Genomic DNA, 22,424 nt, shown 5'->3' on the forward strand with positions numbered 1-22,424 from the left:
TAGAAAATAGAGTCGTCATCAAGTTCTTCCAAAAATGCTATATTTACCTGGAATCATATAATTATATATGATGGAGGTGGTCATTTGGTGCATCAAGCCACTTGGAAAAGACCTATCCAAATTATACTTATTCCAATGCCTCCATCTTAGGTTTGCAACCGGTTTCAAGTACTCATCTTCCTCATTGAACCTAATTCCACCAACCATTTAGACAGTGAATTCCAGCTCATTACTTAGCACACAAAAGTTTTTCATCATTAAACATCAAATCCTAGTGATGAATCATAGAATGGAGCACAAAATGAAGTCATGAAAGCTCTTGCAAAGCAGACTTTGCTAGCTTCACTCCCGCATCCTTATCACACTGTCCACAACTTTCATTATCTTTGCATTCAAAAGAAAGAAAACTCAGGCTGAAAAGCAAACCATTTCTTTTCCCGCTCTGGCACAAATTTGGTTTACAATAGCATCACTTGTATCCCGTTAGAGGTGAATACAGGTTTGATGTTGGTTAAATCAACTCCTCAGCTCAGCCCTGGTTCCTTCCACCTTTCTTGATGACTTGGGGCCTAACCGGTCTGTCTATCTCTCACTCTGCTTTTCAGACAAAAGAAGACTTGGATGTACTACGTGAAACTTTTCAATGGTCATCTTTATTAATTACTCATTTTTTAAAATTAATGTATTGCTTTTCTATTGTTTTATCATCTAAATTTTACTTTGAAAAGTATGTTTAATGCCATGTTGAACTTGGTGTTTTTGAGAATTGTTCATTGGTCCCACAAGTCCAAAAAAAAAACTTGAAATGTGGCCTCTCACATTAGCAGATGGAACAAGCCTCTTAGAATGATTTAACACTTTTGTTTATGCCACCATTTATGAAAGCACTCATCCAAACAGTTACTTCAATTTGTCCTGTCACTTCCAAACAGTGTGTAAACACAACATATGACCATTCTATTGCAACCCCTTCTAGCTCATTTTCTTTTAAAAGAAACCTAAATAATATGGATGCAATGTCATACAATCTTCAACTTTTGTGCCTGTGAACCGAAGGGCATCACGTGGAGGTCAGATTTTTTAAAAATTGGATTACATGATACAGGTAGATGAGGGTGAGGGAAAGACAAGGACAGAAAAATAAAGCGATAAAAAAACCATCACAAATTGCATGCTTTCTGCTGACAGCTTTTTAAAATGAGTTATTAGTGGAAATTGAACACATTTCAAGTTACCATGTTTCTTTGTGGTGAAGGTTTAAATTAAGAAAATTGGTCTAAGAAAGAACAATACAACCAAGCACTGCCCTTGTAGGAATTAAGGATGGAGTCTATGTTATGATAAAATAATTAAGAGTGCTGCTTTGGCTTAGGCAGTGCCCCCACAATGATGCAGAAATTAAGGTTCTGTGCACCTATTCCAAAGGCACAGGGGAATATTAAATGATCACATATTTGTGATATCTTGATCAACATCCCTCCCTCCAAAGCATCCAAAAGTAGTAACTGATTTTTCACTTAACCTTTCCTTCCATGTTACTCAAAATAGTGGCTGGCTAGGCTTGCATAGTAATAATAATACTTCAAAATGTAACAAAATAAGTTTTTTACCTACCACAGCTCAATATGATAAATATGTAAAACATTACTAGAGCCATTTACATGTATGCTGCTGCTATTCTTATTAAGGGTTATACTTTAATGGTTTTTACTTTACTTTGAAACCTCTTGAAAGATTTGTTCAATTGTACTGAATTTTGGCATCAGTATCACTAAGATGAGTTTAAAAAATGTTTTGCAGGTGAGAATATCTAATTGGGATCCATGAGTTTATTTTAAGTTAATTGCATAATATTATCAACAGAGCTGCTGTTGTAAAGAATACTCCAGTATTTACAAAATATTTAAAATGGATACCAATTACAGATCAAACACATTACAATTAGCTCAAGCACCTCTCTTCAGGTTAAAATATCTCCAAATCAGCTTCTTTCAATATTCAAGTATTAAGAGACTGACAATTAACAACCAGTTTGACAGCAAGCACTTCCACTGCAGACATTCAAGACCAGAGTAAATTAGAATGCAAGAGATGACCTGTTAAATATAGTTTTGAGTGCATCTGGAAATAGAAAATATTCTACCCCAAAGGGGTAGGCAATCGAACTGTTCCAACTCCTATCAATGCCTATGTTTACCAGTTTCTTGCAGGTATTCAGCAGTAGTTAAGGCAGTTCACCAATAGATTTCTCACTCCTTCCTACTGGTCACTAATTTAGTTCAAATAGATTAATTTCAGACCTGTGCTCAATTTGGTGAATGGAAGTAACAAATTGTTTCACTGATCCAGTAAAGCACCAAAAAACAAAATGATCCTTTAATGAGTGTTTTACCACAACAATAACTATCCTCTGTACCCTTACAGATTTACAGTAATTCACATAAGATTGGGAATGCAATGTTAAGTATACCAATATTAGTAAGGGAGGTCCAGTATTTAGATTCAGCCACAGTGAAAAAATGACAAAATAGTTCCAAATCAGGATGGTACGTGGCTTTGAGGGGAACTTACAGCAGGCTGTTCTTCCTGGTGACGTCAGAGTTGCATTCAATCAAGCAAATGGATTGTATTCCAACACTAATGTAGATGATATACAAGCTCTGGAGAATCAGTGAGGGAGTCAGTCACCTTAGAACTTCCATCCTCTGACCTATGTTGGTCCAGGTGAGTCTCCTGTGAACAGTAAACCCCCACTGGGATTTACTGTTTGATACTGGGGAATTCAACAATGATAATGCCATTGAAAAACAAAAGCAAGATACTAGATTTCATCTTGGTGAAGATGTCATTGTCTTGCACTTGGGTGGCACAAACATTATTTGGCATTTTCAGCCCAAGCTTGAATATTATCCAGGTCCTGCTATATAACAGAATAGACTGCTTCAGTACTGAGGAGCTGGAGTAATTATATAACCAGCAAAGATCCTCACTTCTGACCAGAGTAAAAATTAAAGATCATTGGGTTTAGGATACCATGCAAGTTCAGTCAAGATGTTCAAGATGAAATTTATCTTAAAAGTGAAGACAGTGCATAGTTATAAGGAGGAGGAGGGATAATGGTAGTAGGTATATTACTCATTTGGAGATTTGGCACAGACAAATTGGGCAGAATGGCTTCATTCTATTCTGTAACAATTTGATCAACTCTCCAGAGATCTGTCTTTCACTGCTGGAGTGGTTGTTATGTTTTAAAGGTTCGTTCAGGCCTCTCCTCACATCTGCTCAGAGTTAATTAAATCAGAAACAACTAATGCTGCATTGATATACTTCCTGATTCTTTGCAACTTGTCAATAAGTGCAGGAGACCATATATAGTCCTAGAACATTTTTCTCACTGTCATATAGCTGATGGGCCTAACACTCGCCAGGTTCTATTCCTGCCTAAACAATCACAGCCAGAAAATTACAGACAATAGTTTCACTTTCTGGTTTTGCAGTTACCTCTGGTGTCTGCCAAGAATCTCTCTGACTCCATTCCATTTTTAACCTACGTGCTCGCCCCTGACCACCATCTGAAAGAATGTCAGAAACCACTTAGATGCTGACAATACCCAATGAGTACCTCATTCCTGTCTTGAACTTTCCACTACTGTTTGTTTATACAACTTATTTGACATTTCATATTCAATGAGAAATTTCTTCTAATTACATATTGGGAAAATTGTAGCTGTTGTTTTATGGATCCTTGCCATAAACTCTGTTTCTGAGTTATCATTCCCATCCTCACTCTTGGCTACTGCCAGAGGCTGAACTACATGATTGACCATTTTGTTGTCCAACTCAACTGAGCCAAGTTTCTAATCCCACACTCTCTGCATCACCAAGATTGCCTAATTCTAACTCTGTGCTATCGTTTGACACTGCCCATCTTAGTTCTTGTCACCAAAACCGTCACCTGTGCTTGTGTTACCTCCTGATTCAACCATTACAATGAATTCCTACTCTCACTAAACATGCATTCATTTACAATTCTGACACAGTATCCAAATTCCAAGTCTCTTTCAGCCATAAACCCCTGAATTCACTGATCATGGTTAGTTTTTGGCATTAATTTATGAATTCACTGCTCCGTATGCTTTTATCTTCCTTCAGCTCTACATGTCTCCAAAATCTCAGTGTTCCCCTACTGTGACTTCCCCAAAACTCCAATTTTCATTGCTTTACCTTTTGTGGGACTTCAGTTGCTTTGGCCACAAACTCTGAAGTTTAGAAACAGAGGAAGAGGCCAATTAGCCTGTTGAGCTTCCTCCAATATTCCATGAAATCATGGCTGATCATCTATTTCAATGCCCCTTTCCTGTACTATCTTCATACCCCTTGAGATCATTAGTCTCCAGAATATGGAATATTCTCTTGTATCTTCTGCATGATTGTACCTCTACAGCATTTTGGGGTAGAGGTCTGAATATCCACCAACTCCAAATGAACAAACTTTCTCCTCACCTTAGTCTTAAATGGCCTCCCTTATTCTCGGATTATATTCCACGGTTTTAGATTCACCAGCTAGAAGAAACATTGTATATACATCCACCTTGTCACAATCTGCAAGAATTTAAGTTCCAATGAGGTCACCCCTTGTTTTTCAAAACCTCTAAGGAAATAAAACACAGAAAATGGAGAAACTCAGCAGGTGTGGCATGCAACTGTGGAGAAAGAAACAAGGTTCACATGGAGTCCAATATGATTCTTCAGAACTAAAAGTGGTTGGAAAACATTTTAAAAATATATTTTATGTCAGAGTTGGAGGCGAGGCGAAGGGATCAGATGATATCTGGTTCAAAAAGACAAAGGGTTTGTTAATGGTAGTGAAAGAGAAAGTGATTTAATCAGGTGTGAAAGAATGAGAATGGCTCCTTTCTACTGAGAGCAAAGTTTTGAGAATATAAGAAAAGTTGAGAACAGATATGATGCAGTCAGACTTTGAAGTTGTGGTATTTAATACAGAGATCTAGAAAAGGAAAATTAGGCAGTGTTCCTCAAGCTTGTTTGTGTCTTGTTGGAACATTGCAGCAGGCCCAGGATAGAAATGTTAGCATGTAAGCAAAGGTGGCTTATTGAAATGGCTAGCAACTGAAAGGTCAAGGTCATTCCTACAGACAAAGCAGAGTGTTCTGCAAACTGTTCATCCAGTCTGCATTTGGTCTCACCAACGTAAAGGAAACTGCACTGAGAGCATCGAGGAAATGTAAACTCAGTTTTCTCAAAACACAATCCTGCCAGCCCAGGATTAAATCTGCTAAAACACTATTATACTCTCTCAATGCAGTATATCCTTCTTTAGCTAAGAGAGCAAAGCTATTCACAATACTGAAGGTAAACTAGCAAAGTTTGACACAACTGTGGCAAGGCATCTTTATTCCTGTACTTAAATCCACTAGAGATGAAGGGCAATTTACCATTTTCCTTCCTAATTGCTTGTTGTACTTTAAGAACAAGGACACCCAGATTCCTTTGGACACCTACACATCCCTACCTCTTATCATTAGAGTAACATTCTGCAATTGGTTCTTCTACCGAAGTGAATCACTTCACAATTATGCACATTATATTGCATCTATCATATTTTAACCCGTTCATTTCGGCTGTACTCTTGAAGGCTCATTGCATCTACTCCACTTCCAACCCAGTTTGGTATAATCAGCAGATTTACAATTGGTCTCCACGTCCAAAACATTTATATAGAACGTGCATAGATTGCTTTGCATTTAGCACTAATCCTTGTGTACATGATTAGTGACAGCCTGCCATTCAGGGTGATTCCTTCAAATAAACTGATCTGCCATACAGCCTTTTAATGAAAGGAAGTAGCCACTCTAAGAAAGGTTATAAAACATCAAGTAATAAGACGAGGGAAAAGGAATACAGCAGTAATCATGGTAACTTTAATATAACTGGGTTAATCAAATTGAAGAAGGTAGGTACTACAAAAAATTCATAGAGTACGTTAGGGATCGTTTTAAGAGCAATAAGTCATGGAGCCAACCAAGGAGCAGGCTATCTTGGATTTCATAATGAGTAAACAAGGCAGGTTTAATAAATGACAGAGTAAACAATCCCTTAGGAAGCCACTGTACTAACATGATATCATTTAATATTCATTTTAGGAATGAGAAACTTGGGTCAGAAACAACTGTATTTAACTTCAATAAAGGAAATTGCAATGAAATGAGGATACAGTTATCTAAAGTGAACTAGGTGGATAGACTAACAGGAATGACAGTAAGCAAGCAGTGGCAGGCACTTAAGGAGGTTATTCATGAGTCTCAGCAAAAATATGTTCCATCAGGAAGAAAGATTCAAAGAGAGAGTGACAAATCAACCATGGCCAAACAAGGAAGTTAAGGAGAGCATTTAGTTGAGAAAAAAGCATACAAGGAGGCAAAAGTCAATGATGGCCTTGAGCACGGAGATAAATCCGGGAAAGTAGGACTATAAAAGTAATTAAGACTAGATAAGTAATTAAAATAAAGTACGAGGGCAAACTAGTGAAGCCTATAAAAACTGACAACAAAGGAGCCTCTTTAAATATGTAAAAAATGAAATCAAAATGAACACAGACCTCTTAGAAAACGAACCTGGGGAGATAGTTGTGGGGAAGACAACAATGGCAAAGGAGCTTGTTACGACACAGAGTAAACCCTCCTGCTTATTTTAAATCAGCAACACAGAAAAGATTTATCCTGTGCAGTAATCTGTGAAAATTCGAGAGACCAAGAACTATTTAAGGTAAAAATTAACAACTTTATTTCGTACAGTATAACAGAGAATAATTAACCAACAACTATTTACAACTCTTTCCTCTAAACTATCTTAAACCTTTCCCTTCTATAATACTATTCCCCGATAAAATCCCCTGATTAAGGTTTACCAAAATTTCAAGCTTTCAAAACCAGCCAGTCGTCAAATCTTCTCTTCCTTAGTTGTCTTTTCTTCTTCTTAGGGATGTCTGTTTCACAGCTCACTGATCGATCAAGGTACCTTTAAGAGAGCTATTTTTCAGGTGGACTCGACATGCTGGTGGCATGGCAGTACTCCTCCCAACTGTTCAATTTTCCGTAGTCTCATATCCCCCCCAAAGCATCGGATTGTGTCATTGGCTTTTAAGATTGTCAATATACTAAATTCAAACTTGATATTTTTCGGGGTATAAGTTAAACTGATTGGCCTAATTCAATTTTTTTTTGTCTCCAGGCAGCCAGCTACCCAAACTGCTGGCCCACATGCTACATTGTATCTTGTTGAGTACATTTGGTGCTGTCAGGCAGTTCTGCTAGCTTTTAACTTTCTTAAAGGTACAGTACACCCACATCTTCATAAAGGATCTTAAAAGAAGTAGCTAGAGATAGTGGATGTATTGCTTGTAACTTTTTACAAACTTTTTAGGACCCTGGAGATATACCAGACGATGGGAAAACTGCCAGTGATGCCCCTATTTAAAAAAAGGGACAGAGCAAAAAGCAGTAACAATATAAGCCAATTAACCTAACATCTATTGTTGGAAAAGCATGGAATCAATTATTGAACATCTGGAAAATCATAATCTATTCAAGCAGTCAGCTTAGCTAATGAAAGTAACATCGTGTGATTAATTTATTGGAGATTTTCCAAGCAAGTCTCAACCAGAGTGGATAGGAGGGATCCAATAGGTGTGTTGTATGTGGACTTCAGAAGGCATTTGACAAGGTATTTCACAAAGGTTAAGTTATAAGAATCCACTGTTGGAGGTAGACGATTGGCATGGATAGAAAATTGTCTCATGGGCAGGGAAGAATGAGTGGGGATATGGGGTTCTTTTTCACATTTGTGATCCATGTGGTTCCATAGGGATCAGTGCTGTGACCATGATATATTTATGATATATATGCATGATTTGGAGAAAGGAAGCAAATATAATAGCCAAATTTGCAGACAACCCAAAAATAGGTGGAAAAGCAGATTGCCAGAGGGATACAGTAGAGAGAGATAAGTGGGCACAAAGTTAGCAATTGGGTATTATGTGGGAAAATGCAAAGTTCATTTTGGAAGAGAACAAAATAACAGTATTATCTAAATGGAGAAAAAGTGCAGAAAGCTGCAACACAAATGGTCTTGGGTGGGTACATGTGAACGAAAATCTGAAAGCTAGTACGGGGTGCAGCAGGTAATCAGGAATGCTAATGGAATGTTGGCCCTAATTTCAAGGGGATTCGAATACGAGAGTAGGGAAGTCTTCCTGAAACTGTACAAGTTTTGACTATATCTGCAGTATTGAAAGTAGTTTTGGTTCCCTTCTTTAAGAAACAATATAATTTCTTTGGAGGTAGTTCAGAGAAGGTTCAAAAGGATGATCCCCGGTATGGAGGAATTGTCTTATTTGAAGTGAAATAGATTTGGATTCTATTCACTGCTGTTTAGAAGAACGAGAGGAGATTTCATTGAGGCATGTAGGATTCTTAACAGTCTTCTTCGACACCATACTTCGACTGACTGAACTGGTCCTCACTCTTAACAACTTCTCCTTCCAATCTTCCCACTTCCTCCAAACCAAAGGAGTAGCCATGGGCACCCCCATGGGCCCCAGCTATGCCTACCTCTTCGTTGGATATGTGGAACAGTCCATCTTCTGCAGCTACACTGGCACCACCCCCCACCTTTTCCTCCGCTACATCGATGATTGTATTGGCGCTACCTCATGTTCCCACGAGGAGGTTGAACACTTTACTAACACGTTCCACCCCGACCTCAAATTTACCTGGACCGTCTCAGACTCCTCCTTCCCCTTCCTAGACCTCTCCATTTCTATCTCGGGCGACTGACTCAACACAAACATTTACTACAAACCGACCGACTCCCGCAGCTACCTAGATTACACCTCCTCCCACCCTGCCCCTGTAAAAACACCATCCCATATTCCCAATTCCTTCACCTCCGCAGCATCTGTTCCCAGGAGGATCAATTCCACTACCGAACAACCCAATGGCCTCCTTCTTCAAAGACCGCAATTTCCCCTCCGACGTGGTCAACGATGCTCTCCACTGCATCTCCTCCACTTTCTGCACCTCCGCCCTTGAACCCTGCCCCTCCAATCGCCACCAGGACAGAACCCCACTGGTCCTCACCTTCCACCCCACCAACCTCCGGATACATCGTATCATCCTCCGTCATTTCCGCCAACTCCAAACAGACCCCACCACCAGGGATATATTTCCCTCCCCACCCCTATCAGCATTCCGGAGAGACCCTCCACGACTCCCTCGTCAGGTCCACACCCCTCACCAACCCAACCTCCACTCCTGGCACCTTTCCCTGCAACCACAAAAAGTACAAAACTTGTGCCCACACATCCCCCCTCACTTCCCTCCAAGGTCCCAAGGGATCCTTCCATATCCGTCACAAATTCACCTGCACTTCCACACACATCATTTACTGTATCCATTGCACCCGATGTGGTCTCCTCTACATTGGGGAGAGGGGCCGCCTAGTTGCGGAACGTTTCAGGGAACACCTGTGGGACACCCACACCAACCAACCCAACCGTCCCGTGGCTGAACACTTTAACTCCCCCTCCCATTTCGCCAAGGACATGCAGGTCCTTGGCCTCCTCCATCGCAAGACCCTGACCACACGACGCCTGGAGGAAGAGTGCTTCATCTTCCGCCTAGGAACCTTCCAACCACACGGGATGAATGTAGATTTCTCCAGCTTCCTCATTTCTCCTCTCCCCACCTTATCTCAGTCCCAACCCCCGGATTCAGCACTGCCCTCTTGACCTGCAATCTTCTTCCCGACCTGTCTGCCCCCACCCCCTCTCTGGCCTATCACCCTCACCTCCTTCCACCTATCGTATTCCCAGCGCCCCTCTCCCAAATTCCCTCCCCCCTATCTTTTATCTCAACCCGCCTGGCACACCAGCCTCATTCCTGAAGGGCTTATGCCTGAAACGTCGAATTCTCCTGCTCCTCGGATGCTGCCTGGCCTGCTGTGTTTTTCCAGCACCACATTTTTCAACTTCTTAACAGTCTTAACAGGGTAAATGCGGAGAGGATGTTTCCCCTTACAGGAGAGTATAGGAACACACGGCATGGTCTTAGAATTAAAGGGTGCCAATTTAAAACTGAGATGAGGAGAAATTTCCCGAGGGTAAAACGTCTTTGGAAGTCCTTGCCACAGAACTGTGAGTGCAGAGTCCTAATGTGTATTTAAGGCTGATATAGATAGGTTTTTGATCAGAGGAAATCAAGGGTTAAAGGGAAACAGCAGGAAAGTGGGTGTGAGGAATACTGGAACAGTCATCACTCTACAGAACACAGAGGCTCAAGGGGCTAGACAGCCTACTCCTGCTCCTATTACTCAAGGCCTTAAGGTCTAACCAAGAACACTGATTAAAGGTAAAGTTATAAAGACCAACAAAATATTCTATAGTATTCAAACAGAATTTTCCATGAATACATTTCTGGAAAAGAGTAGCAGGTATATTTCCTGTACAGATATTGGATACTGAAAATAACAATCTTTCCAGGTGATGATGTAAGAGCACTCAAATGGTTTTCTTCATCTTTAAAGGCCTTCAGCCAAACCTTCCAGCTTGTTGCAGACCAGGCATATGACCAAAGATACACATCAAGATGCTGTTAATTCAATTGACATTTGAATCTAAGTGGGAAATGCCTTAACTTTCAATTTGATGGGAAATTTCCTTGCTCTCCAGGGTCCTCAGTGAATGACTCCAGCTCAGAGTCAGGAGACTGCAAACAATTCCTTGGGACTTATCTGGATAGTTAGTGAGCAAATATTAGAAAACCTAGTCTAACGTCTGGCTAAATCCACAACTGACACCTGTAATCAACACCATCATCACCTCCCTGACTAACCTGAACAATCTCATACCTTGGCCACCTAACTCTACCCCCAACCTGCCTAGCCTCTCCACCAATGCTCTTTCAAATCAAGCCACACACCTCATGGCCCTACCCACAGCCACCTAGCCCCCCCCATTACCTTTCTACACCTCTTGCTCACCTACCGACCAATTTACCAACATTCAAACCGGACCATTACACTTACTATATAGGAGCTACTAGCATAGAAAACTGGGTACATCCAGTCTTTCCCAACTCAACTTGCTCAGAAAGTATCCAAGACACGCTTTATTATGTTACTCTGAAAGCCAGACTTAGAAAATGGTTTTGAAACTTGTAGCATTATCTAGTTGATCACATGGTATTTGCTTGGAAATTCTGGGCCTTTGTATTACTGGTTCAAGCATTTGCTAAAACCCAAACACATACTCAAATATTCCAATCACCAAATGGAGCTGTGCAAAAGCTAAATAGACGTAGTGTGGTGTTCAGTAGTTCTTGGATTCAGTACAGTATGTTCAGTAACTAGAATAGGGTACAATGATAATAGAACATATTTCAACAAAAATACATCACTCATGCCAACCAATTTCAAGAAAAAAAGTCCAACTTTTATTTGAAAAAATCATATGTTCTGCTTAATCATAAAAATGATAGAGGAAAACACAGGATCGCCCACTTCCAGTCTTAAATCACCATAGCAAAAACAATCTTCCACTAACAATTCAGTGGGTCCCTAATCTTTGACAAACTGGATCAACTCACTTATCCAGAAGGACTGTTTGGCCTAGTTATGCTTATTTAAAAAATCTTCAACAGAAGTAACTCACCCATTTAGGAGCGGTGACAGTCTCGTAGTATTAGATTAGATTATATTACAGATTAGATTACAGTGTGGAAACAGGCCCTTCGGCCCAACAAGTCCACACCGACCCGCCAAAGCGAAACCCACCCATACATTCACCCCTGACCTAACACTACGGGCAATTTAGTATGGCTAATTCACCTGACCCTGCACATCTTTGGACTGTGGGAGGAAACCGGAGCACCCGGAGGAAACCCACGCAGACACGGGGAGAACGTGCAAACTCCACACAGTCAGTCGCCTGAGGCGGGAATTGAACCCGGGTCTCTGGCGCTGTGAGGCAGCAGTGCTAACCACTGTGCCACCGTGCCGCCCTCGTTCTGGGGATCTGGATTCGAATCCCACCATAGCAGATGGTGGATTTGAATTCAATAAAAATAATCTGGAATCAAGTCTAATGATAACAATGAATCCACTGTTCATTGTCAGGAAAAACCCCATCTGATTCACTAACGTCCTTTATGGGAGCATCCTTACCTGGTCTGGCCTATATGCAACTCTAGACCCATAACAATATGATTAACTCTTAACTGCAGTCTGGGCATTTAGCGATGGACAATAAATGCTGGCCTAGCCACAACACCCCCATCCCATGAATGAATTTTAAAAATATACTGACCTTAACATAGTGAGTTTTGTGGCAACCTTATTTTACATAACTCCATTTGAATCATAGCATTTAATATCCTTCACATATTCTTGATAAGGCAGTTATAATAGTTAAATAATTTTAAATTATATATTAGAGGATTAAACTTCACCAAAACATCACAAGTTCTTGATCCAAACTAGTTTTAAAAAATCATAGTCCATACAAGTAAGTTTTTCTAGAACTGCTGGTAATGTCAATTTGAAACTAACTATTCTAGACAGCCAACACAAGATTGGATGACTCTTTCAGCACCAAATATTTATTTTGATATGTATTTAGTTTCTTCAAGAAATAACTGGTGGCCATTCAATCCCTATTGAATCTTCTTATTGTAAAATGATGTATACCACTGTCATTGGCATCAATAGCCAGTTTGAATTGTTTTGCATAATTCAATACTGCTAAAACAATTGCAGTTGTCAGTACAACTTTGATACAATTATACAGCCCATGTTGTCAAACGCACTTAGACATTCTTGTGTCCATTCAAATTTTCTGTTTTTCTTCAAAAAATGTCAGGGATCACCATAATGTTGAAGTTTAGAACAAACTTCTGATAAAATCCACTCAATGCAATATTTTGAGTTTCATCCCAGGCATGGGAAAATTCAAAACAGTTTTTCCCTTTCAAATACTTTCACTTCAAAGTGCAATTTAGCGTTGTCCCATTGTAGCAAAGATTCTGAATTGATAGTCACAAAGTCAACACAGTAACAAAGCAATCCCTATTCTATTCCAAGATTGGAAGACAGCATTGAAAGACTGGTCACTTCTGCATTGGAAATACTTACTTTTCACAAAATTTATAATCGATCAAACAATTTAACCAAGTGGTGTACGTGTTATTTCCAGGTTTGGCTGAATATAACCACATCATTGATGTAAACCATGCAGTTACATAGCCCTTCAATGGTTTTGTTGGTTAATCATTAGAGCTTTGCTGGTACGCTTTTATTCCAAATGGAAGAGACTTTGCATTAATAAAGTCCACTCAATGTTTGAAAAGCTGATACTCCTCATGTTGTCAGGCAATGGAACACATGATATTCTTTTCGCTCTTGATTTTTGGTGAAGAATTGTGCTTGTGCAAGTCTTTCAATACTGTCTTCCAATCTTGGAATTGAATAGGGATTGCTTTGTTACTGTGTTGACTTTGTGACTATCAATTCAGAATCTTTGCTACCCATCCAGTTTCATCAATATCAAAAAAGAGGTAAGCTCAAGCTACTATGACTTAGTTCAATGTCACTGTCCATTAAAAACTTTAACTCTTTCCTCACTCGAGTTTATTTTGCTGGAATGAGTCTGCAAGGGTGTTGTTTTACATGCAATTCATCATGGTCAGCCAAATATTCACCTGGCATATTCACCCCAATCAATTTGAGTATGCAATAACTTTAAGTCACTTCAATAACTTTCTGAATGACTAATTATCATGCTACCAGACCTTTTAAACACCTCTATTATGATTTCTGGAGGATCAACATTTGAACATTCAATTGATGATGCAGTCTCCAAACAGAATAAAAATTCTCAGTTCAATCTCCAGTTCCTACTTTATCACAATTACACTTCACTCCTGACTATCACGCTTGCTATAATATTGTCAATATATTAAATGTCATAATGTCAATTGTGAGATTTAAACATTTAATTTTTTGTTATTTTTGAGGATCTGGGTTTCTGCTTTGCTGAGTTAGTTACTAGTGGGTTTTCAGAATGTCTGAAGTTAATTATTCAGTTGTAAGTACTTCTGAAGTCATGGGTGATTTATGTTTGAAAGTTTTTAAGGTCTGGCTTTGGAGGTAATGGATTTTGTGTACTGCTGATGGACTTCTGTTTAGTTAGATTATTTATCATGTGGGACACAAAACAATGGGCCCTCAAGGTTGGTTAGTGTATTCTGGAACTTCAGCTTTAAGCTAAAGGGAAATGTCTATAATTGAGAAAGGAAGCATTTCAGCTTCACTTTGAGTAGGTTAGTCTTGTTAAGTTCTTGGATTAGATTGGGTGTTTAGGTCTGTGCTGCTGAGAAGGGCAAGATACATAGAATGATAGAATCCCTCCATTATGGAAACAGAGCATTTGGTGCACTGTCCCTCTTAAGAGCAAATCACCCAGACCCTAGCCCTGTAACCCTGCATTTCCCCTGGCTAATCCTGATCCTGCACATTCCTGGACACTATGGCCAATTTAGCATGGCAAATCTACCTAATCTGCACATCTTTGTAGTGTGGGAGGAAACCCATACTGATACTAGGAAAATGTGCAAACTCCACACACAGTCTGGAATCAAACTCTAGTCCCTAGCATTTTGAGGCAATAGTGCCAACCACAAAGTATAGCGAACTAAGTTACTTTAGCTCTTTTGTAATAAACTTCAGTTTTATTGTTAAAGCAAAATCTGCAGCATTCCAATCTCATGCTTAAACAAAAATATGGTATATCAAGCCAGGTTCTTGTCTAGAATACAACTGGTGGGGTAATAACGTCAAGTGGGATCATAACATGACACATCGGCTGATCCTCTCTCCTGTCTGGAGTACTCACTACATAATTTACACCATTGTGTTTCTTTGACTTGATAAGGTCTTCGTGGTTCCGGAGAGGGGCAACAATATTAATACCTTGTCTCCAGCTTTTTTGCCAATTCCTTTCAGTGTTGTGCACTCTTCAAAAGTTGTTTGGTCAACTCTCATACTTTGGTTAGATCCTCTCTAAAACTTGAGATTTAAGATGCAAGTGTAAACTGTGCTTTAATTTATCATCCTTTCTTGAATAGACCTCACGTCCAAATATCAGTTAAAAAGGACTGAAGATTGTTGATTCATTGAGACCATACCAAATGGCAAACTCTAAGCAGGGAATTCCTTTATCCCAATCATTTGGATATTCTATACAATAAGCTCCAAATCATGATCTTCAAAAGGTTAATGCTATCTGATAAGAGGTTGTAGTAATATTTTCCACCACAAACTGGTCATAATTTATTTGAATATTTGTGCTATATAATCATATCAACATTCAAATTTTATTTCTTTGAGTTATCAATACCTCATCTTTTTATTGCTTCAGGAAATCTTCTGGAAACATCCATAATTGTTACAAGATACTTATTCCCATTCCTGGCTTTAGGTTGGAGTCCTACACAGTTAGTAAGACCCTGCTAAATAGTTATTTGAAATCTAGTGTTGAGATTAAAAGGCTTAATTGATAGATGGAGTTTCTCCACTACATAGGCCATACACATCAATCTGACAAATTATGAACGCATTTTTGTGTAATCCTCACCAATAAAAATAGTTTTAATATTTTATCTTGCATTTTCTTAATACCTCACAACATTATAATGACAGGCCACTTGGGGATGTGCAAAATGTATTACGATACTCAGATGGAACTACCACCAGAAGGACCACTGCACATTCCTCGTCACTTGGGATTTAAATTGATTTCCTCAGTAGTACTTTATCTTCAAAAGTAACAACTCTCAGCTGTGCATTCTGATTCAATACCTGTCAATGCTGTTTGGTCTAACTCTCAATTCAGGATCCATCTTTTGTTTTTCTGTTGAAGATGATTAGCCAAAGATATCAACCTTGTTCTCCTGACCTACACCTTTTGGTTTTACAATCTTTTGAAAACTATCAAATAATTGAATTTCAGTCAATTCCCTTTGTCATAGGTTCTTCCTCCTGAGATCTAGTCATAACAGCGAGTCAGAAAATAATCCAGGACTTCCTTCCTTAAGACCTCAGTTTATTTTATGTCTACTGATTGTGCCACACCCTCAATGAAGGCAAAACCTCTGAAGGAGCCATATTTCCCAAGATAAAAATCAATATTTTCTATAAAGATTTGTTTCATTCGTCCAACTATAACCTCGCCATTTATTAAGTCACTCTGTAATCCAATGCTGTATAGTGGGACTTGTTTGTAAACTCCAATTAATGTTTTCTCCTTTATTAACTCCTCTGGAAGACAAATGTTATCAGAAGCAAGCATCAGTGATCAACTTGCTTCAGTGTCTTTGAATACCTCTACCGGTTTACTTCTGTGATTTGAAGTGCAAGGAAATGCCTCTCCTTTAAAGGTAAAATATTTAGAAACTCCAGGGGTTTGACTCTTTTTGTCAATATTCAAAGAATAATTTTCATGACTGTCATCAGTCATCCCTCCCTTTTTAAGGAAATGTTCTCTTTGTACTGCTGCTACAGTTTTAATACCAAATGCATGGGAAAATGCCTTCACAAGAATGTCCCACCTATATACTGCTATTTTAAATTTCAAATTTACGCATCGCATGTCCCTCACCACAACTTATTGTGAAGAAAATTACAATACTACCTTTTTGTCCCTGTCCTTGCAGCGCATCTTCCTGTTTCAGTTTCAGCAGCAATCTCTTGGTGCAAACATCCATGGAAAGCAGGATTGATAAGAGCAATGGAATGACCATGTCCCACTTTTACAAGACCAGGTGGTATGCTCAGTTAACATTTTCAGAGATCTCAGAGTTTCTAATGAGGGAGAGGTGGATGTTAAGGTAAATGGGTGGGTCGTGGGACTAGTGCTGAACACTGGGCAAGGAGATAAATGGAGGGGGTGAAAGTGAGGGATGGGATGAATGGGGATGTGGGTGAGTGGATTGAGAGGGGGCAAATCCAATTATATTGGGAGCAGTGTGGGAAGAGTGTGAGAGAGGGAACTCCTTAGTTGATTTCTGGCATATGTCAGTGATTAACATCAGTGATTAATCAGTTAAAATACAAGAATAAACATCAAATTATGTGTCGCATAACAGGCCCTGATTTCTGAAACAAAGATTCCAATTTAAATTTTCAGTAACTAAATCTTACACATCCATCAGCCCTGAATTTGTTGACCTACTTATCTGAAAGGCCCAATTTTAAAACCCTCATTTTTAATCCCGCTATGTTCTTAACCTCTTCAAACCTTTGTAGCCTATTCCAGCCCCACTAGCTATTAGATCTGTACATTCTTCATTGTCTAACTTCTTATACATCACTTTTTTAAAAATATTTCATCATTTGGAGATGATGTTTTAAGCTGCTGTGGCCCCAAACTCCAGAAAGATCTCCTAAATATCTTGCCCTTGGCTATTTAAAATGTTCATTAGAATTTCCCTCTTTGGTCAAAATTTTGGTCAGATTTTCTTATAGCCACATGTGGCTTAGTGTTTTCATTGATACCACTCATCTTAGACACTTATGACATTTGACTATATTAAATATGCTATATATAGATACTGTTGCGGCTGGAAGTGCCAGCTTTGCTTTGGAATAGTAAGCAGTCTGCAATTGTACTTACAAATGCTTCAATATGCTGTACAATTCTCCACATGAGTATCGACTGCAAATATTCAGGCTCCAGTTATCTACAACTCAGAGGACTGAAAAGCTTAGTTCTGCATCAAGTAAATCAACCCTCCAAATAAGCATGCAGCAAACAAAGGGACAGGAGTTTTCACTGCCATGTTCATGGAAACTAAGTCACTGTGAGAACTAATAGAAAAAGTGAGGACTGCAGATGCTGGAGATCAGAGTCAAAAGTGTGGTGCTGGAAAAGCACAGCAGATCAGGCAGCATCCAAGGAGCAGGAGATTTGACATTTCAGGCATAATCCCTTCATCAGGAGGAGAAAGTGAGGTCTGCAGATGCTGGAGATCAAAGTTGAAACTTTATTGCTGGAACAGCACAGCAGGCCAGGCAGATCAGGCAGCATCCAAGGAGCAGGAGATTTGACATTTCAGGTATAATCCCTTCATCAGAAAAGCACCTGCTGTGCTTTTCCACACCACACTCTCCACTTTGAGAACTAAAAACTTAAATCTTTTTCCTCTTAACAGCCATCATGTACAAATGATGCAAATTTTGATTAGCAAACTAAGATGTACTTTCAGTTTATTGCTTAATATATTTTATACAGTGCACTTTATTTTTTGAAAATTCATCCTCTATGCCTATTAAAGTTGAGGATGTTTAAGGGACCAATTTGCCATCCAATAAACTGTTGCTGTCAGGGAGCCAAAACAAAAACAAAAATCAGGTAATACCAAAATAATATTTTTTATGATTTTAACATTGGCCATCTTGAAGACCTGGCCAAAATTATTAAGATCAAACAACTAGGCACTCTTGGCAATTTGAGGTAATGTGTTTGAAAAGACAAGATATTTTGATTATCTAAATTGAATTATTACTCCTTTATTTCCACTTATTTCTCAATAGCTGAGAAATTTGTGCCTGAAGGTTCAATGTATTCAATACATAACTTTCTTGAATAATTTTGATGTAAAATCTTACACTTGATCAGATTGTATTTCTGTGGGTAGTCTGAATCTAGCAAAACAAAATTTAGCAACTCTTCTACAATCCTTTTCACTGTGATACTGCAAAATGGAATGGCGTCTGGAAATCTAGCAAACATCCATTATGATCAACAAATACTAATTCTCACTTTTGTTTTAGGTAGGGATCCTATGCAATCAATGAAGACTCCTGCAAAAGGTTCCTCAAATGCAGGAATGGGTACTAAGGATGCTGGTTTTATCACTGCCTTAGATTTTCCAATTATCTGGCTTATCCTGTGTCCCATATCCATTTTCCAGCACTTTTTCAGGTGACCTACTTTATTACCATGAAAACACACGAGTTATTTTACTTTCTTTTCCCCTTCCATGGATTTCCTTTTTAACATGTGGTAAACCATCTTTACTATCTTCAATAAGCTTTCCTTTTATCTTACCACTTTCTCTGATTATTATCCCTCACAGATTGAAACTGATGTCAGAAGCCAAATTTTAACTTATGAACAAGCTCATAATCATCTGCCATTTTCACTGCTAATCTTGCAATCTTAACTCTCTGCTCTTCCACATGAGTTCTCACTACTTAAAGTGAATTTTTGAAATCCTCCAAAGTAATCATCTCTCTAAAAACATCATATGTTTGATCTACTTTCAATGCCCTTCTCCATGTATCAAAATTACTTTGTTTGATCCTTTCAAACTCAATGTACCAGGTTCCTTCCTTAGATTCTTAAAACATTGTCTGTAGGCTTCTGGTATTAAGATGGCTTTTTTTCATCTCATCATATTCCCCAGATACCTTTTCTGATAGTGATGCAAATACCTCATTAGCTCTACCTACCAACTTTGTTTGAATCAACAATACCCACATGGTCACCATTCATTTCATTTGTTGAGCTACTTTCTCAAATGAAATAACAATCTTCTCATCAAACCTTGGCAACTCTTAGATACATTTATACAGATCCCACCAGGCCTTTGGCTACAATGGATTGCTCTCCATCACTGTCCTCATCACAACTCCTATATTTCAACTCTACCTCCACCAATGTAAGTCAGCTTTGAGTTTTCAGTCCCAACCAAGCTAGGAGTATTCTCTCTTTCAGCTTTCAACTGTAATTCAACTGCTTCATTTCCTTTTCATGTTCAAGCGGCTTCATTTGCAATTGAATTTTAGCCATTTCCATAGATTCTGATGGCATTTCCAACAATTGCAAATGTCAAGCTATTGCTGCAATTAGCTCCCCTTTTCACACAGACAAAAGCAACCCCAACTCCAGCTTGTCTGCCAATTCCAAAAGTTTTGCCCAGCTCCCTTTCTGTAAAACTCCAAGTGACTCCTTCCACCCCCAGGAAACACTTAGTGACTGAAAGAGTCATTACTACCCAAAACATACCCTATTTAAAAACTTACCAAATGCAATAGCCAAATTTTTTTAAAAACCCAACATTCACTGCCTATAGATTACAGATCTGGAATTACAGAATTTGATCCTTACAACAGTCCCCAATTTGTTATGGACCAATCCAAATCCCCTCAAAATATATTAAGATGATAGCCTAGACCCTAACATTTTCTTATTTTAAAAGGTAAAGATAAGGCATTGCATTCCAGGTGCAACTCAATTGGTCAAACTACTTGATTTTAAGCAAAACACATTTTATTTATACACAGCTGTTGAAATACAAACCAAAAAAACTGACTTAACTGTAACTCTATCGAAGTGCTTTACAAAACAATATGCATATTAACTACTACTAATTAACTTCCAATATAGTACCATCCCATAAACATAACCTTGGCAAAGGCAAATTCAGTAAAATAGATTGTTGCACATGCAATTCAAGCAGCAGGAACAGAACCGCAGCTTTTAGCTGTAACCAAGAGGGATCAGCACTTGCACATTCAGCTTCAAGACCCCAGCAACTGCTGAAAGCTAAAACTAAAACTCCCGATTCTGTGGGAGTTTGGCCCCACCTACTCAGCTGCTTCTGTTGTTCAACTTTAAGAAAAACCCAAGGTCTCACAAGTGGTTTACTTTATTGGCTTTGAGCAGACCATGCAGAACCTCGGTTTTAATCTTTCTTCATTAAAAAAAAGACATAAAACACCTCTTAAAGCTATAGTATCGCTACAATACTGGTGACTTTAACACAGGTTAAAAAGACACATTTACTGCAAAGGAGAATGAAACAAGACAATGCAATGTGATTTGCAAAGTAAGTGATATTTAGTCTTCAGCTTGTTTGAAGTGCAAATTATCACTGAGTGAATGAGTCCCTTAATTATATTTCGTTCAAAGGGTTTGAAAATGGGAGGTAATGGCTTACCCAAACTGTGACCATTCTTCGTGTAAAAGCAGGTGTTATTTATAAGGTTAACACAGCAGCCAATGACATCTCCAGTGGTGAAAGTGGGACCATATGGCTGTCCTGTACCTGAAGAACAGAAGGAGTGTCCATCGTCTCCATGATAGCCATATGAATGTTTGTCCCACCCTGAAAAACAGGATCAAGAGAAAATAGAGTTTAAGTTTGTTTCCATTCAAGCAATGTAATCTGGAAAAGATATTGCTGCTTTTTGCAATTGGCACATAATTCACAGAAGAAAGCAGAAGTTAACATGGCTGTCCACTTTTCAAGCACAAGATCAGCAAAGACCACAGAATATTGCAAGGTAATCTGCCATCCCTGAAACATGCCTGAATTGCATCAGATGACATACTTGCTCAGATAACATTTCAGTTGTCCACAGCATTCATTTGAGAAAGTAATCAGAACTTTTCAAATGGACATAGTGGGACCTTAAGCACCTGTAAGCTCCAAACGCAAAATGTAGGTTAACCCAAACTAACCCAACAAACAATCCTCAAAGACATGGTTCAAAATAACAGTTCCAGAAATGAAATTCTTGTTTCATTTTTGGGGTGGGGGAATTGGGTGGTGGTGAGGGGGCTACTGCGTGTGCACCAATGATAATCTTCCAGTTGGAATATGAAGGAAGTTCAATCATTTCCATGAGTAGCGAGCTGCAGCAAAAGTACCAAATATGTATCTGCAGTTCTGCATTAATATTTCAGGAAGAATCAAAGCTGAGGCTAAATTCATCTTAGGGCTCAGTCCAGTGCACCGAATTTATGTCAGTTGGTTGGATTTCTCAGCAAAATGCCTAGATGTAATAACCATGAGATTTCGAGGAAATGCAAGCTAATAAATGAAGCCTCGTGAGTGTTAGATTGAGCTAAGGATCATCTGCAAATTAAATATTTTGGAAAGGATGTATTTTATGTCTTTTAGGTTAGAAATAAAGATGGAATTAGCAAATGAGTTTTCCATGCATATTAAAGAAAGTATGCTACATTTCTGTATGAAAGCCATTTTAACAGTGCCAGGTCAGCAATAAGGCAATGAAACAGAAATAGTAGTCAGTTGTTTCATTGCATTGAAGCCACTTTTATTGACCTGCAGGTGACTCTGACCTCTCGTGGGAAAAAAAAGTGTTACCTCAAAAGATCATAGAATCATAAAATCCCTACAGTGTGGAAGCAGGTCATTCTGCCCACTGATCATCCTAGACCATCTCACCCAAACCCACCTCCCTACCCTAATCCTATATAACCCTGCATTTCCTATGGCTAACCCACCTAACCTGCACATCTTTAGTATGGGAGAAAACCAGAG

The 22,424-nt window shown here is 38.9% G+C and overlaps 1 protein-coding gene across 2 annotated transcripts in view; it reads right to left on the reverse strand.

Annotated features, from left to right (window-relative positions):
* ranbp10 (RAN binding protein 10) overlaps positions 1–22,424 on the reverse strand; it is a 159,097-nt gene that overhangs the window by 48,997 nt on the left and 87,676 nt on the right. For both annotated transcript variants that reach the window (XM_043707073.1, XM_043707074.1), the window contains exon 4: positions 21,075–21,242. In XM_043707073.1, the coding sequence (XP_043563008.1) occupies positions 21,075–21,242 (168 nt within the window). The remainder of the gene's footprint in view (positions 1–21,074; positions 21,243–22,424) is intronic.

The sequence above is a fragment of the Chiloscyllium plagiosum genome, chromosome 17 (assembly GCF_004010195.1).
Source record: "Chiloscyllium plagiosum isolate BGI_BamShark_2017 chromosome 17, ASM401019v2, whole genome shotgun sequence".
Classification (NCBI taxonomy): domain Eukaryota; kingdom Metazoa; phylum Chordata; class Chondrichthyes; order Orectolobiformes; family Hemiscylliidae; genus Chiloscyllium; species Chiloscyllium plagiosum.